At 46.4% G+C, this 17,562-nt stretch overlaps 1 protein-coding gene across 5 annotated transcripts in view; it reads right to left on the bottom strand.

Annotated features, from left to right (window-relative positions):
- The window catches only part of STPG2 (sperm tail PG-rich repeat containing 2), a 1,022,085-nt gene that overhangs the window by 949,441 nt on the left and 55,082 nt on the right, over window positions 1-17,562 (bottom strand). For 3 of the 5 annotated variants that reach the window (XM_068232254.1, XM_068232229.1, XM_068232262.1), the window contains exons 1-2: window positions 15,566-15,644; window positions 4,832-4,965 (exon numbers count right to left, since the gene is read on the bottom strand). In XM_068232254.1, the coding sequence (XP_068088355.1) occupies window positions 4,832-4,937 (106 nt within the window). In that variant the 5' untranslated portion in view covers window positions 4,938-4,965; window positions 15,566-15,644. Of the gene's footprint in view, window positions 1-4,831; window positions 4,966-15,565; window positions 15,645-17,562 lie in introns of those variants that run through there. The other 2 variants (XM_068232236.1, XM_068232244.1) reach the window with 1 other exon arrangement.

The raw sequence follows: 17,562 nt of genomic DNA, 5'->3' as shown, positions 1-17,562 counted from the left end.
AGACCTTGTCTCCCCCCTATGGACCAGAGCAGTTTTGAAGTTTTAACTATGTTCCTATTTAATCAGCAATAACGTTATCCCAACTTATGTTACCTAAATGATACATATCTTTTTTTTCGGTATTTTTCCCAAAAACGTTTTTTTTTTCAATGCTTTTTAATGGGAACATTTTGAAAAAAATTAAAAATACATTATTTCTCAGCTTTTACCAATCCCAGTTTAAAAATAAAAAGTGCTACTGTAGAGAAAAACACACATTTTATTTGGCTATTTCTCCTGTTTTTCATAAACTTTAAATTATGTTCTTGTCACAAATTATTGTGATGATATTTGTTTCTGAAATAAGGGTGTTTTTTTTTTTTTGCTTCAGTGTGTACTTTTCACTTAGAATTGAGAAAACATTAAAAATATTTTAAACTGGAAAAATAAGGCACCCCAAAGTAAAAATTGCTAGATGTACCCCCAGTATTAACTCCCCCCACCTTAGGTAGCCAGATGTGCACCCAGCATTAGGCTCCCCTAGTATAACCAGGTCCCCCCATACATGTAACCAGATGTGCCCCCAGTATTATCGCCCCCCTATAAATAGCTAGATGTGCCCCCAGTATAGCCAAATGTGCCCCCAGAATTAGACCCCCTATAGGTAGCTAGAAGTGCCCCCAGTATTAGGTCATCGTCCCAGTATAGATAGTCAGCTGTGCCCTCAGTATTAGGTCCCCCCATATAGATAGCCAGATGTGCCCCCAGTATTCCCCATTATAGATATCCAGATGTGCCACTATTATTAGGTCCCCCCCCCCCCCCGTATAGCCAGATGTGTCCCCCAGTATTAGGTCGTCCCCCCAGCATAATCTGATGTGCCTCATATTTCTAACCCCCTCCCCCAATATGCCCCTTTTTAAGAAGACCCTCCCTGTATTAGGCAGCCCACCCCCTCATATTAGGCAGTCCCCCAACCTGTTAGAAAGCCCCCCTACTGTTAGGCAGCTCCCCCTGGCCCATCAGTTAATAAAACCTGAAAAAGAAAAAGCAGGACTCACCTACCTGGATCTAGCAGCGATCGTGCAGCAAGTTCACAGCTCAACAGTCAGCCTCGTACTGCCATATACAGTCGGGACCCGGTGCACATGGAAGTACAGGGCTGACTGCGGAGCTGCAAGCAGAGGATCCTACAGCACATTCACTGCTAGATCTAGGGAGGTGAGTTCTGCTTTTTCTTTACAGCTTTTTATTTAGAGATCGGGCATGGAGGAGGGAGGAATGATCAATGCTAATGGGCACAGCATTGATCATTCCTCCGTAGGGGGTCTGCTAATTGGCTAAGGGAACTCCGGTTCCCTTAGACCAATTAGTGCAGAAGCAGGCTGTGACTGGTGCATGTCCTGGTCTGGAGCGCACCCGATTCCATGTCCTGGTCTGGAGCGCACTACTTCTGCTAAAAACTGTATTTCTATGTCCTCGTGGCTTGGATGAAGTCACAGAGGATGTAGTTATACTGTAGCAGGGGAAAAAGCGGTTAAGGACAAAAAACGGGAAAAATACTAATCCGGGTGCGTCCATGGTGTAGGAGCATCTCATGGATCTTCTCCCCTCAATCATTTTGTCTCCTTTGTACTTCTTGTGTCCCCCTTGTACCCTTTGTGTCCACCTGTGCCCCCTCTGTCCTTCTTGTGTACCCCAGTATCCTTCCTGTGTTCTGCTGTATCATTTCCTATTCTTTCAGTGTCCCCCTGTATCCGGATCACACACTGTCCCCAGAGGCAGCTTGTGTAGAGTGGAGCAAGCCTTCAGATCACATGCCCCCTTTGCAGCATCTTAATGTGCCCAGTGTCCCCGTGTCCTGATCACTCACTGTCTCTGGAGCAGCAGCATAGCAAAGCCAGCCTTAAGATGACCTGCGATTGGACACAGGTGGAGCCAGCCTTCAGATCAACTGCCCAGCTGCAGTATATTAATGTGCTCAGTGTCCCTTGATCACTCACTGTCCCCGAAGCGGCAGCAAAGAGAAGCCAGACTTCAGATGACCTGTGATTGGCAGGGCATTGCCAATCACTGCCTGTTCTTCACTGTTAGTGGAGCCGATGGTCTTGAGGGTGGGACCACGCCTCCGTCATTGGGACCAATCACTGAACCATCGGCTCCACTAACAGTGAAAAGCAGGCAGTGATTGGCAGTGCCCCCACCAATCAAATTGGACAATTATAAAACCTGAGGCAGTACAATACTACACAACACTCCTTCTCCAGCCAGTTTTAACTAAAGGGTACATTCACACTCTATGTGCTGCATGTTAAAAGACAAGACAAACAGCATTTATATTGTGCTTTTCTTCTGGTGAACTCAAAGTTCCAGAGCTGCAGCCTTTAGGATGCACTCTAAAAGCAGTAACAGTGTTAGGGAGTCTAGCCCAAGTACTCCTTACTGAATAGGTGCTGGCTTACTGAACAGGAAGAGCTGTGAATCAATACCTAGTCTCCTGTGCCAGAGGCAGAGCCCTTAACCAGTACACTATCCAGCCACTGCACATCATTTCTTAGGATAGTGCAATGTGATGTGCCTATTCTTACACACATTATCCAGTAACACACTGTAGACACCCTTTTGAATGAATATATATAATGAATGAATCAAGTTAAAACACAGATATATTAACACCCCCCAAACAACAGTATCGCTAGTGCGTTCACATGCAGTAATACAGCACAACACAGCATGCATAGTGTAAACACACCCAACTGAATTGCCATTCTTAAAGGATACCCGAACTGAAATGTGACATAATGAGATAGGCATGTGTATGTACAGTGCCTAGCACACAAATAACTATGCTGTGTTCCTTTTTTTCTTTCTGTGCTTGAAAGAGTTAAATATCAGGTATGTAAGTGGCTGACTCAGTCCTGACTCAGACAGGAAGTGACTACAGTGTGACCCTCACTGATAAGAAATTCCTCTTTTTATCTCTTTCTTGCTCTCAGAAGCCATTTTTTTGCTAGGAAAGTGTTTTATAGTTGTAATTTCTTATCAGGGAGGGTCACACTGTAGTCACTTCCTGTCTGAGTCAGGACTGAGTCAGCCACTTACATACCTGATATTTAACTCTTTCAAGCACAGAAAGAAAAAAAGGAACACAGCATAGGTATTTGTGTGCTAGGCACTGTACATACACATGTCTATCTCATCATGTCACATGTCAGTTGAGGTATCCTTTAAGCTCTGTACACACGCTTGAACGGTGTAGTTAAAAAACAAGTGATCCCTGATGGTTAGCAGACAAACAACCAATGTTGGAGCACGTCGCAATTCCGCACAGGCACAACGACGCTCTGCCAATTGGATTGGTAGCAGAAGCGTGAAAATGAGGACCCAGAAGTGCATAACTAGCCACATATATAAAGTTTCAATGGAGCAATTGTTTGTTCGATACGAATGACTAACATTGATTATCATCCAAACCAATCCACCAAGGTGGATCACTCTACATGGGCGATAATCGCTGTCTTTTACAGTCGCTGGGACAATTTTTCTTAAGATTCTCGGCAGACCTGTTGTTATTCGTCCATTTTGAGTGATGGTGGGTTGAATGTGTGTATGGAGCTTGAAATACACTTTAGATCAACAAACTGTCTGTAATCAGCCAGAAGTCTATTCATCAGGCTTGCAGGAAGGAAATAGAAAGCAGGGACAGACAACATTTGTAATTATCCTTTAGGCCTTGGTCACATTATAAATCACCAGTGCAATCGCAAGCGCTGAGCGATTTTGTGAGCGATTTTGTAAGTGCTTTTTTAAGCACTTTCAGAGCGATTTTCGCTTAGACAAGCACTTTTCTAAGCGATTTTGTGTAGCCGTGTTTTATTCACTCCTTGACATCAATCAGGAAGTGAACTCTTTGACCTGGAAAGGAAGAAATACAATGGGCTTGATTCACAAAACCGTGCTAACACATAGCACGACCATGCCATGTGTTTAGCGCGCAATGTGACGTATCTGAAGGTTTACGCGTGTAAAGATTTACATGCACGCACTAATGTGGCAAAGTGCACGCATTAACGCGCGAACACCTTTGTTAGCACGCACACGGAAATCTTTACGCGTGTAAACCTTCACACACGTCACATTGTGTGCTAAACGCATAGCACGGTCGTGCTATGCGTTAGCACGGCTTTGTAAATCAAGCCCAATGTATTTATTCATTAAAGCGCTCAGCAAATCGCTATTCAAAGCGCTTAGCGATTTTGCTATACTTTCTATTTAATCGCAAACGCTTTGGAAATGGTGCAGATGCCGCTTTGCGAATGCATAGAAAGCTCATCGCTTATGTGAGGACACTCACATAAGCTAACATTGCACAAGCGCTTTTAGGGCCCTTTTTCACTAGCAATCGCAATCACAAACACCAGCGATTGCGATTTTCATTAATTTTGTTATGCAATTGCAATTTTTCATTTGCATTGCATTATCCCTCTTAAAATCGCTCCAGAAAGTGATTGCAATTTGCGATTTGCAAATTGAATCACTATAGTGGAAAACACTTCTCATGATTTCTATAATAAAGTAGCAACCCTAGCGATTTAAAAACCATTAGCGATCTGCGATTTTGTGTAGTGGAAAAAGGTTAAGGAGATTTTTAAAATCACCAGCACTTAAAAATAAGCAAAATCGTTTATAATGTGAACAAGCCCTTAAAATGGTGAGATGACAGTATCTACAGATACTATAGACATACTGTAATTGCTAAGTTTGATTATAGCTTAGTAGATTGCCAGCTCTTGTCTATACACCTCCGTATACTAATGTCGTTTACCTTGTACACAGTCATCTCCCAACTCACCTGGCTTGAATAACCTGTGCGAGAACAAGTCATAAGATCCTGGTCCCACATTATCCTGAGTGCTGCCCAAAGTGACAGCAAGAAATCGAGGAGCACGGTCATACATCCCAATCTCAGCAAATTAAACAATATCCCTGAGAATAAAATATACAGAGGATTAGCGAGCTTGCTGTTTTATTCCATTTGTCATATTTACTATACACAATAGTGGCATTTAACTACAACATTAACCACGTGACCACTACAGGTGGTGTTCCCCTTTAAGTTGAGTTCCCCAACCCTGTCCTCAAGGCCCACCAACAGTGCATGTTTTCCAGAAAGACACATACATTCACAGGTGAGGTAATTAGTGTCTCAGCAGAGCTGTATAACTACCTGTGTGGATTTCCACAAAACATGCACTGTTGGTGGGCCTTAAGGACAGGGTTGGGGAACACTGCCTTAAAGGACAGTTCCGAGAAACAAACAAAAAAAAAGATCTACTTCCTACTTCCTCCAGCCCCTGGCAGCCGATATGTCCCTCTCCGCAGCTCCGATGTTCTGCCCTGCCCCACCTGCGTAAGCGCACAGCCACACCGCTTGCGATTGCACTCACATGGCCGGGAGCATCCTATGCAGACACAGTAGTTCTCCGCCTGTGTGGAACGTTCCAGCAACATGAACGCAATCGCGAGCGGCACGGCTGCGCACTCGTGCAAGCGCAGAAGATGGCAACCTGGTGAGGTCAGCATCTGCAACAGAGGGAACCCCAGGACACCAGAGCTGCAGCGAGGGACATATCAGCTGCCAGGGTCTGGATGAAGCCGCAGTAAGTACATCTTTTTTTTTTCTCGTATCTGTCCTTTAACCAGCAACAAATTTTGTTGCTGGTTGTTGCGTATCAACCAGCAACAAAATTGATACATGGGATGGTAGGTATCTCTTAGGGCTCTTTCACACTATAGGCAGCGGTAAAAGGCTAAAACGCTGCGTTTTGGCTGCAGGCGTTTTCAAGGCGTTTTAACGCCAATACATCACTATCAATTGTAATAAGAAACGCCGCGGTAGGCCCAGAAAAAGCGACTGGGAGCGTTGAAACGCAACGCTCCAAAACGCGGCGTTTAGTGTGAATGGTAAAATGAAAGTCTATGGACTTTCTTTTACCAAGCAAAACGCCAACTTCGGCCGTGGCGTTAAAACGCCGAAAAAGCCCTCTGGTGTGAAAGGGCCCTTACCAAGAAAGGTTAGATAAACTGGGTTTATTTAGTCTAGAGAAAAGACGCCTTAGAGGAGATCTAATTAACATGTATAAATACATCAGAGGGCAATATAATAGCTTGGCAGATGAGCTTTTTGTCCCTAGGCATTCTCAAAGGACTAGAGGACATGATCTGCGCATGGAGGAAAAACGTTTTAGCCATTTATTTAGGAAAGGGATCTTTACAGTAAGAGTGATTAAGATGTGTAATGCATTGCCACAGGAAGTCGTTATGGCAAACTCTATACCTGCATTTAAAGGGGGCTTAGATGCTTTCCTTGCGTTGAAAGACATCCATGGCTACAATTACTAGGTAATGTCTAATGATGTTGATCCAGGGATTTTATCTGATTGCCATCTGGAGTCGGGAAGGAATTTTTCCCTTTTGGGGCTAATTGGACCATGCCTTGTAAGGGTTTTTTCGCCTTCCTCTGGATCAACAGGGATATGTGAGGGAGCAGGCTGAAGTTGTACTTTGTACTGGTTGAACTCGGCGGACGTATGTCTTTTTTCAACCAAAATAACTATGTAACTATGTAACCACTTGAGGACCACAGTCTTTCTACCCCTTAAGGACCAGAGCCTTTTTCTCCATTCAGACCACTGCAGCTTTCACGGTTTATTGCTTGGTCATACAACCTACCACCTAAATGAATTTTACCTTCTTTTCTTGTCACTAATACAGCTTTCTTTTGGTGCTATTTGATTGCTGCTGCAAGTTTTAGTTTTTATTACATTCATCAAAAAAGACATGAATTTTGTCAAAAAAATGATTTTTTTTACTTTCTGTGCTGACATTTTTCAAATAAAGTAAAATTTCTGTATACATTGTTGTCCAAATTTATTGTGCTACATGTCTTTGATAAAAAAAAAATCCATTCAGTGTGTATTTATTGGTTTGGGTAAAAGTTATAGCGTTTACAAACTATGGTGCCAAAAGTGAATTTTCCCATTTTGAAGCATCTCTGACTTTTCTGACCACCTGCCGTGTTTCATGAGGTGCTAAAATTACAGGATATTATAAATACCCCCCAAATGACCCCATTTTGGAAAGAAGACATCCCAAAGTATTCACTGAGAGGCATGGTGAGTTCATAGAAGATTTTATTTTTTGTCACGAGTTAGCGGAAAATGACACTTTGTGACAAAAAAAAAAGGTTTCCATTTCTTCTAACTTGCGACAAAAAAAAAATGAAATCTGCCACAGACTCACCATGCTCCTCTCTGAATACCTTGAAGTGTCTACTTTCCAAAATTGGGTCATTTGTGGGGTGTGTTTACTGTCCTGGCATTTTGGGGGGTGCTAAATTGTAAGCACCCCTGTAAAGCCTAAAGGTGCTCATTGGACTTTGGGCCCCTTAGCGCAGCTAGGCTGCAAAAAAGTGCCACACATGCCAAAATGTGTTTTGTGGTGTATTTTTACACATACCCATGCTGAGTGGGAGAAATATCTCTGTAAATGGACAATTGTGTGTAAAAAAAATCAAAAAATTGTCATTTACAGAGAGATTTCTCCCACCCAGCATGGGTATGTGTAAAAATACACCCCAAAACACATTATACTACTTCTTCTGAGTACGGGGATATCACATGTGTGACACTTTTTTGCAACCTAGGTGCGCTAAGGGGCCTAACGTCCTATTCACAGGTCATTTTGAGACATTTGGATTCTAGACTACTCCTCACGGTTTAGGGCCCCTAAAATGCAAGGGCAGTATAGGAACCCCACAAGTGACCCCATTTTAGAAAGAAGACACCCCAAGGTATTCTGTTAGGAGTATGGTGAGTTCATAGAAGATTTTATTTTTTGTCACAAGTTAGTGAAAAACGACACTTTGGGAAAAAACAATAAAAATAAATTTCCGCTAACTTTTGACAAAAAATAAAATCTTCTATGAACTCGTCATACACCTAACAGAATACATTGGGGTGTCTTTTTTCTAAAATGGGGTCACTTGCGGGGTTCCTATACTGCCCTGGCATTTTACGGGCCCAAAACCGTGAGTAGTCTGGAAAACAAGTGTCTCAAAATGACTGTTCAGGGGTATAAGCATCTGCAAATTTTGATGACAGGTGGTCTATGAGGGGCGAATTTTGTGGAACCGGTCATAAGCAGGGTGGCCTTTTAGATGACAGGTTGTATTGGGCCTGATCTGATGGATAGGAGTGCTAGGGGGGTGACAGGAGGTGATTGATGGGTGTCTCAGGGGGTGGTTAGAGGGGAAAATAGATGCAATGAATGCACTGGGGAGGTGATCGGAAGGGGGTCTGAGGGGGATCTGATGGTTTGGCCGAGTGATCAGGAGCCCACACGGGGCAAATTAGTGCCTGATCTGATGGGTAGGTGTGCTAGGCGGTGACAGGTGGTGACAGGAGGTGATTGATGGGTGTCTCAAGGTGTGATTAGTGGGGGGAATAGATGCAAGCAATGCACTGGCGAGGTGATCAGGGCTGGGGTCTGAGGGCGTTCTGAGGGTGTGGGCGGGTGATTGGGTGCCCTAGGGGCAGATCGGGGTCTAATCTGATGGGTAGCAGTGACAGGTGGTGACAGGGGTGATTGATGGGTATTTAGAGGAGAGAACAGATGTAAACAATGCACTTGGGAGCTGATCTGATGGCGGGTCTACAGGCGATCTGATGGTGTGGGTGGGTGATCAGATTGCCCGCAAGGGGCAGGTTAGGGGCTGATTGGTGGGTGGCAGTGACAGGGGGTGATTGATGGGTGGCAGTGACAGGGGGTGATTGATGGGTGATTGATAGGTGATCAGTGGGTTATTACAGGGAAGAACAAATGTAAATAATGCACTGGCGAATTGATAAGGGTGGGTCTGAGGGCAATCTGAGTGTGTGGGCGGGTGATTGGGTGACCGCAAGGGGCAGATTAGGGTCTAATCTGATGGGTAACAGTGACAGGTGGTGACAGGGGGTGATTGATGGGTAATTAGTGGGTGTTTAGAGGAGAGAACTGATGTAAACAATGCACTTGGGAGGTGATCTGACGGTGGGTCTGCAGGCGATCTGATGGTGTGGGTGGGTGATCAGATTGCCCGCAAGGGGCAGGTTAGGGGCTGATTGATGGGTGGCAGTGACAGGGTGTGATTGATGGGTGGCAGTGACAGGGGGTGATTGATGGGTGATTGACAGGTGATCAGTGGGTTATTACAGGGAAGAACAGATATAAATAATGCACTGGCGAATTGATAAGGGGGGGTCTGAGGGCAATCTGAGCATGTGGGCGGGTGATTGGGTGCCTGCAAGGGGCAGATTAGGGTCTGATCTGATGGGTAACAGTGACAGGTGGTGATAAGGGGTGATTGATGGGTAATTAGTGGGTGTTTAGAGGAGAGAACAGATGTAAACAATGCACTTGGGAGGTGATCTGACGGCGGGTTAGCGGGCAATCTGATGGTGTGGGTGGGTAATCAGATTGCCAGAAAGGGACAGGTTAGGGGCTGATTGATGGGTGGCAGTGACAGGGGGTGATTGATGGGTGGCAGTGACAGGGGGTGATTGATGGGTGATTGATAAGTGATTGACAGGTGATCAGTGGGTTATTACAGGGAAGAACAGATGTAAATAATGCACTGGTGAATTGATAAGGGGGGTCTGAGGGTAATCTGAGCGTATGGGCGGTTGATTGGGTGCCCGCAAGGGGCAGATTAGGGTCTAATCTGATGGGTGACAGTGACAGGTGGTGACAGGGGGTGATTGATGGGTAATTAGTGGGTATTTAGAGGAGAGAACAGATGTAAACAATGCACTTTGGAGGTGATCTGACGGCAGGTTAGCGGGCGATCTGATGGTGTGGGTGGGTGATCAGATTGCCCGCAAGGGGCAGGTTAGAGGCTGATTGATGGGTGGCAGTGACAGGGGGTGATTGATGGGTGATTGACAGGTGATTGACAGGTGATCAGGGGGGATAGATGCATACAGCACACGGGGGGGGGGGGGGGTTGTTCAGGAGTCCCAAGGGTGCAGTTAGGGACCTAATAAAAAAAAATAGCGTTAACAGATAGTGACAGGGAGTGATTGATGGGTGATTAGGGGAGTGATTGGGTGTAAACATGGGTCTGGGAGGTGGGCAGGGAGGGGGTCTGAGGGGTGCTGTGGGCAATCAGAGGGAAGGGGGGGGGAGATCAGTGTGCTTGGGTGCAGACTAGGGTGGCTGCAGCCTGCCCTGGTGGTCCCTCGGACACTGGGACCACCAGGGCAGGAGGCAGCCTGTATAATACGCTTTGTATACATTACAAAGTGTATTATACACTTTGTAGCGGCAATCGTGGGGTTAACAACCCGCCGGCGCTTCCGAATGGCCGGCGGGTTGTCGTTGCGGGTGGGCGGAGCCAGTTGCCGGGGGAAGCGCGCTTCATCAATGACGCGATCGCTCCTCTGGCATGCCGAAAGGACACAATGCCCTTGGCCGTATTGCGGTCCTTTCGGTGTCCAGTTTGCCGCCGCCCATCGGCTGTGGGCTGCCGACAAGTGGTTAACCTGCCTGGCGTTCTATTAAGATCGCCAGGCAGGCTGCGGGAGGGTTTTTTTTTTATAAAAAAAAAAACTATTTCATGCAGCCAACTGAAAGTTGGCTGCATGAAAGCCCACTAGAGGGCGCTCCGGAGGCGTTCTTCCGATCGCCTCCGGCGCCCAGAATAAACAAGGAAGGCCGCAATGAGCGGCCTTCCTTGTTTTGCTTACATCGTTGCCATAGCGACGAGCGGAGTGACGTCATCGACGTCAGCCGACGTCCTGACGTCAGCCGCCTCCGATCCAGCCCTTAGCGCTGGCCGGAACTTTTTGTTCCGGCTACGCTGGGCTCAGGCGGCTGGGGGGACCCTCTTTCGCCGCTGCTCGCGGCGGATCGCCGCGGAGCGGCGGCGATCAGGCAGCACACGCGGCTGGCAAAGTGCCGGCTGCGTGTGCTGCTTTTTATTTGAGCCAAATCGGCCCAGCAGGGCCTGAGCGGCAGGCTCCGGCGGTACTGGACGAGCTGAGCTCGTCCAGACCGCCCAGCAGGTTAAGGACCAGAGCAATTTTCACATTTCAGCAGTTTCCCATTCATTTGCTAATAACTTTATAACTATTAATCACACCAAAATGCAGGGCTGGATTTACCATAAGGCACTGTAGGCATGGCCTACAGATGCCTGATGATGAAAAGGCGGCTCTCTCCCCTCCCCGAGCGTCTCCCTCCCTCCTTCCTTATGCAGAGTCCAGATGAGAGTCCAAATGAGAGATTACTCACCCTGCTATCAGCATTCCACTGACGAGAGCTTACTTCAGCCAGGGGTACCTCTAGCTATGCAATACTGAGGTTCTTCTAGCTATCTAATACTTGAGGGCAACTCTAGCTACTTAATATTGAGGATACTTCTGGCTACCTAATACTAAGGGCCACCTGTAGCTACCTATGACAGGCAGGGGAAGTAAGGGAGAAGTGACAGCTGGGACAGCCAGCACATTGCGGTGCGGTTTGGTGGGGGTTTGTAGGTTCATGGATGGTGAAGTCTAGGGTGCCAGGACATCTGTGCCTGTAGGATCACGAGATGTAAATCCAGGCCTGTCAAAATGATCTATATCTTGTTTTTTTCACCACCAATGAGGCTTTCTTTGGGTGGTACTTTTTTGCTAAGAATTATTTTATTCTAGTTGCATTTTAATGGGAATTATAAGAAAAAAAAAAAACGAAAAAAAAAACATTGTTTCTCAGTTTTCAGCCATTATAGTTTTAAATTAAAACGTGCTACTGTGGATAAAACCCACATGTTATTTGCCTATTTGTAGCAGCTATTACAACATTTAAATGATATCCCTAGTACACTGTATGGTGACAATATTTTATTTGGAAATAAAGGTGTATTTTTTCCAGTTTTGTTCGTTTAAACTATAACACTGATAACAAGCCCTTATTTGCAAAAAAATAACAGTAATATACCATACCATCATGACATACATATTAAAAACTTTTAATCCCTAAAGTAACTATTTACATATTTTTTAGATGTCAGTTTTTTTTTTATTGTTTTTTTTTTTTTTATTACAAGTGTTTTATTTTAGTAATTATGGGAGAGGAAGGAAGGTAAGTGGTTATTTAGTGGGTTCTTTAATTTATTTTGATTTAATTGTATGTTTTAGGTGCTATTTTACTATTTGGCCATTAGATGCCCCCCATTTAGTATTCCAGTGTACTGTGAGCAGTATACAGGAAATGCTTTGTGCATGGTTCAATGACCACCGGCATCTCATTTAAGCCAGTGATCATTTATCACAGGCACTTTGATTGGTGAATGGGAACATGTGTTCCTATTCACGGATCAGTGTACTCAGGCCCGCCATCAGGGGGGTACAACTGTAACTTCCGTCACGGGCCCGGGCCGGGCCCAGGTTCCGCAGCCTCGGGCCCCCCCCCAGGCATTAACCTGCTGTCTCTTCCGGCCCCCCCTCCCAGCGGCCGCCGCTGTTAATACCTTAGCAGCGGCCGCTCTCCCCTCTCCGGCGCCTGTACTTTCCAGCAGCATCTCCCGGCTGCTGTGTGTGATGATGCGGCAGGAAGCATGGCTCGGTTCCCATAGTAACGGCGATACACATCGCCGTTACAGGAAGCCGCTGCCCTGCTTCCTGCCGCATCATCACACACAGCAGCCGGGAGATGCTGCTGGAAAGTACAGGCGCCGGAGAGGGGAGAGCCGCCGCTGTTAAGGTAACAACAGCGGCGGGGGGCACCACCTACCTATACTGGGGCACTATACTAGCTATACTGGGGTGCTATACTGGCTATACTGGGGCACTGTACTGGCTATACTGGGGCACTGTACTGGCTATACTGGGGCACTATACTAGCTATACTGGGGCACAATAGTGGGGGCAACTATACTAGCTATACTGGGGCACTATACTGGCTATACTGGGGCACTGTACTGGCTATACTGGGGCACAATAGTGGGGGCAACTATACTAGCTATACTGGGGCACTATACTGGCTATACTGGGGCACTATACTGGCTCTACTGGGGCACTGTACTGGCTATACCGGGGCACTGTACTGGCTATACTGGGGCACTGTACTGGGCGTGCACAGCAGTCTGTAGGGGGGCCCAGGCTTGATGTTGTGTGAGGGGCCCCAAAATTTCTGATGGCGGCCCTGAGTGTACTAGCGGGCAGCAACGATAACACGTGCGGGAGTGTGCCCCTGGAGCTAAGATAAAGTCTCAAAGGGCGTAGAATAGATATACTGCAGTGGGAGGCATAACTGGTTAAATAGCTTTTTTTATCCATTTTGCTTTCTAAATTAAAACAATTGCAGCATCTTAAGCCGGAACACACCTTCAATTTGGATTGGCCAATGATAGGCCAATTTTCATATCTCCATGTATTATGGGGGTCAGCAGATTTTAGAACTATGAGCGATTTGTGTAGGTAAACTCTTATACTACATGGAGGTGGGAAAATTGGTCACTGATTGCCAATCAAAGTTCACGGTGTGTTTCAGGCTTAAAGCCTGGTATACACTTTCAATTATTATTGGCCAATATAAATATGTGCTATAAAGAAAATGGTTCTGGAGATAACGGTATATAAAATTAGTGAGTACTTAGTAAACACCATTATAAAAGGGTTACATACTATAAAATTGCTTACAAACACTGGTCTGTGGACTGCCAGGCAGTTACTCATGGAAGGTGTAAGTGGTTATCAAGCAGTCAAAAAATATCACAGCCAGAGTCTCATGATTGGCCAACCCCTCTTAAAGGTCACAACTTTTGTTTCCAACAATCCAAAAAAATCTACACTCTGTTGGCAGTTGTGCAATTCTGAACAGTATAAATGGTGGTACAAATTTTGAAGATATGCACATAGCAGTATCATCATAGCAGAAGGCTGCCCTACTATCTGAGTTTCCATATCATCAGGGCTACCATACCGTAAGAATGCATTCATAGTGAGCATTGCATTCCCTGTGACAGCAGAAACACAAGGGATCAGGAAAGCGATGTCGCATATTATACCCATGTTGTGTTGCATATAGTGAAGCATACATTGAAAAGTATATGTCACTGTTAATGCACATGTTTTGCAGTAATGCATTGCTTTCCAGTGCCGCACACTGCTATACCACATTGCACCCAATGCACAATGAACGACGACTAGATGGTGCAATTCAGTGCCGCAAGCCTCATTACAAAGCAGCCGTTATGCTGTATCACAACGCACCGCTGTGAACATAGCCGCACGGCTGGGACTCACCAGAGCGCTTTTGCAAGCATACATGGATCGCCGACAATCTCCAGTGATTTCAAAAATGCTTTGTCAATGAAAGTGAATGGTGGTGAATGCACTAGAGCAATTGCGATTAAAGGTAATCTCAATTGCAGGACATGCAGCATTTTGTGAGCATTTGTTCTCTAATGTATTGTATTGGAGCACATAAATCGCTTCTAAAATCACTTAGTGCCCTTCTCTACTAGCAATTGCTAGCGTTTGTGCTAAACGCTAGCGATTGCGATTCAGCAAGTACCTAATTTTTTTCCGCGATTGCAATTTATCACTGTAAAAATCGCTCCGCAGAGAGATTGCGCTTTGGTAAAACTTAATTGCGGTGGTGGAAAATACCTACCGCGATTCCAATGTTATTTAGCAAACCCTAGCAATTTAAAAAACACTAGCGATTTGCAATTGTGCGATTCAGCATCGCAATCGCCGCATGTGGAAAAGGGCCCTTAGGGCTCGTTCACATCATATACGTTATCGTGCGCCTTTCGGCAGCAGGTATGGTGTGCGACACGCAAGAACAGCAGAAGTGCATAGACAGCACTTCTGCTGTTCAGATCATATGTGCTGCGCAGCAGTGCAATGTGCTATCGCACTGCTGCATACATTTTTCGGGAAGCATAGTGCTGACAACAGTGCATAGCGGTGCAGATGGCATGCGATCATGCACGTTACGTTCCAAACGCATGGCCATCTGAACTTAATGATGTGACTGAGCCCTTACAAAGCGCTACCACTAAACGCTAGCTATGGCGATAGCCCTTTGCGATTTGTAATGGGTGCCAGCCCTTGGGCTGCCATATCATCAGGGTAGGCAGTCAGCAGTGTTATTGTAACAAATGTTACAAATTACCAAGAACTGTGATTGTTAGTTTAGCATAAAAGCACATATCTGGATGCATAACGCAACTTACAACATGTCAAACCTCTGTGGACAAACTTCTGTGAACATATTAAACCTCTATGGACAAAACAGCATACAACAATGAAAAAGTAATTCTATGATCCTCCTAATCAGCACACCAAACACTCTGTTATGACATTATGCAGTATCATATTTGAACATTGAACAATAGCTCTATTTGTACGGAGGATACATACATCTATCATAGCTAAACCTCCGCCGATTCACCTAGTGTTGTCTATAAACGTAACTGTTAGAACAGCAAAACAGAATAATATTTTAACAAAACTGAATAGCAGCAGAAGTTTTGCGAACTCTGACTACATACTTCTAGAATGAAGTCCTGTTGCAGGAGGAGGAGGCAGCGCGAAGCACCCGGCTACTGTACACAGCGCTCTCTCTCTGCCACCTGGCCGCTCGCAGCTAGACGCGTTACCATGGCGACGGGGGAGGCGAGGCACGGGTCAGCTGCACTAACTGACCGCAGTTCACTCTCTATACAACTCGCTGACAGCGCTGACAGTAGGGGAGACAGGTCTTCTGTGCTCTCTAGGCCATTGCGGACTGAGGAAGCAGGGGGTCGAATTCCATGGCCGCATATCTGGTTCTTCTTGTCCTTGCAGAGCTGCGAGCACATCAACACGCTAATGCTGCCAGCCTCCACTGCAGTAGATATAGTTAATCCTAACATTTGTATAGCGCATCTCCTGACTCAAAGCGCTCAAAAGCTGCACATAGGGCGTGCTCAGGGGGTCACCCTGCAGTGTTAGGAAGTCTTGCCCAAGGATGTCTTACTAAGGTACTGACCCTGACCCCAGCTAGTTCACAATTGTGCCTCCTATTATGGAGTAAGCAGTGGCATAGCTACAGAGTGTAATGGGCCCCAGCTCAAATTTTACGCTGGGCAACACCAGCACTGTATGTGTAATAACTGTATGGGCCGGATTTAGCATTAGGCAATGTAGGCTCGAGTCAACGGGCACCATGTGCACAGAGGTGGCTAGGCAGCTGCAGAGCAACACCTTGATTTGCCACAGCTGAGCTGCTGATACCTCAGGGGCAAACGCAGGATTTTTAAGGGGGGGATTTCTGAAAGGTCCAGAAGCACTTATGTCCCCGAGTGCTTCCGAATACAGGTGGCTCCATACTGCCCATGCACAAAAGTGCGCTGGCGTATTACGGAGCTGCCTGTCTTTGGTAGTACTCAAGGACACAAGTGTTTCTGAGGGCTTCTGGAAGCAGCAAATTTGAACAGGGGACAGCGCTGGAACAACTCCCCGAGAGAGGAACGGGAGATAGACTTAGGCCCGGTTCACACTTGCGGTGGCCCTCCGGAATCGCCGTGCCGGAGCCGCACCACCTGCAGAACGGACGGAACGGACGCACGGCATAGCAATTAAAGCCTATGCGTCCGTTCACATGGGTCCGTTCTGCAGAACCGGAGCCGGACCGGATCCGGGCCGGATCCGGACTCCGGCCTCCGTTCCAACATGCGCTATTTTTTCATCCAGCCCCTCCGGCAGCCGTATCCGGGGCGGAGCCGGACTGCACCATCCGGCCAATACAAACAAATGGGAACCGGAGGCCGCACAACACACTGGCTGAGAAATCCGGATGTTCTACCCCACTTCCTATGCGGATTTTTGCGGCGATATTGGCTGGGGACACATGGGCAAGCATTTTGGAGTGGAGCAGCACGAGCTGGAGGTGTTGGCAGGATGTTGGCAGCATGTCGGAGGTGGAGGTGAGTGCTAAACAGCAGAGGGCCTGATTCCACAGGTCCCCCTTCTGCTGACCTCCCAGACCCCAACATTTTTTTTTTTTTTACGTTTACTTTGCCAAACGGATCCGGATCGCATCCTGATTACCACCTGATGCAACCTGACCGGATCCGGATCGGATCCGGATCAGAACCGTACGGTTCCGATCCGGATCCGGTCCGGATCCGGTCAGGTCATCCGGTCCGTTTGGCAAACAACCGCTAATGTGAACCGGGCCTTAGTTTGGACAATTCAGTGGAATATGTCACATGTCACATAGTGCAAGTGATACCCATATGATGCAGGGATATATGCATCTGCGGAAGATGGCGGCGCTATATAAATACTAAATAATAATAATTTGCCTCACCAGGATTGCACTTTTATTTAGCTTTCCTGTATGACAAGAAGACACAGCCAGCCAGCACTAGGGGAAGAGGAAAACAAAGGTGAATGAGGGAGGGCTGGTGCACACCAAGAGGGCTTCTGAGCGTTTTTCAAATCAACATTGATTTGAAAAGCGCTTGTCTAATGTTACCCTATGTGGGTGTTCCCACAGCAGCGT

This window comes from Hyperolius riggenbachi, chromosome 1 (assembly GCF_040937935.1).
Source record: "Hyperolius riggenbachi isolate aHypRig1 chromosome 1, aHypRig1.pri, whole genome shotgun sequence".
In the NCBI taxonomy this organism is placed as follows: Eukaryota; Metazoa; Chordata; class Amphibia; order Anura; family Hyperoliidae; genus Hyperolius; species Hyperolius riggenbachi.
This window is presented reverse-complemented; position numbering and strand designations above follow the sequence as displayed.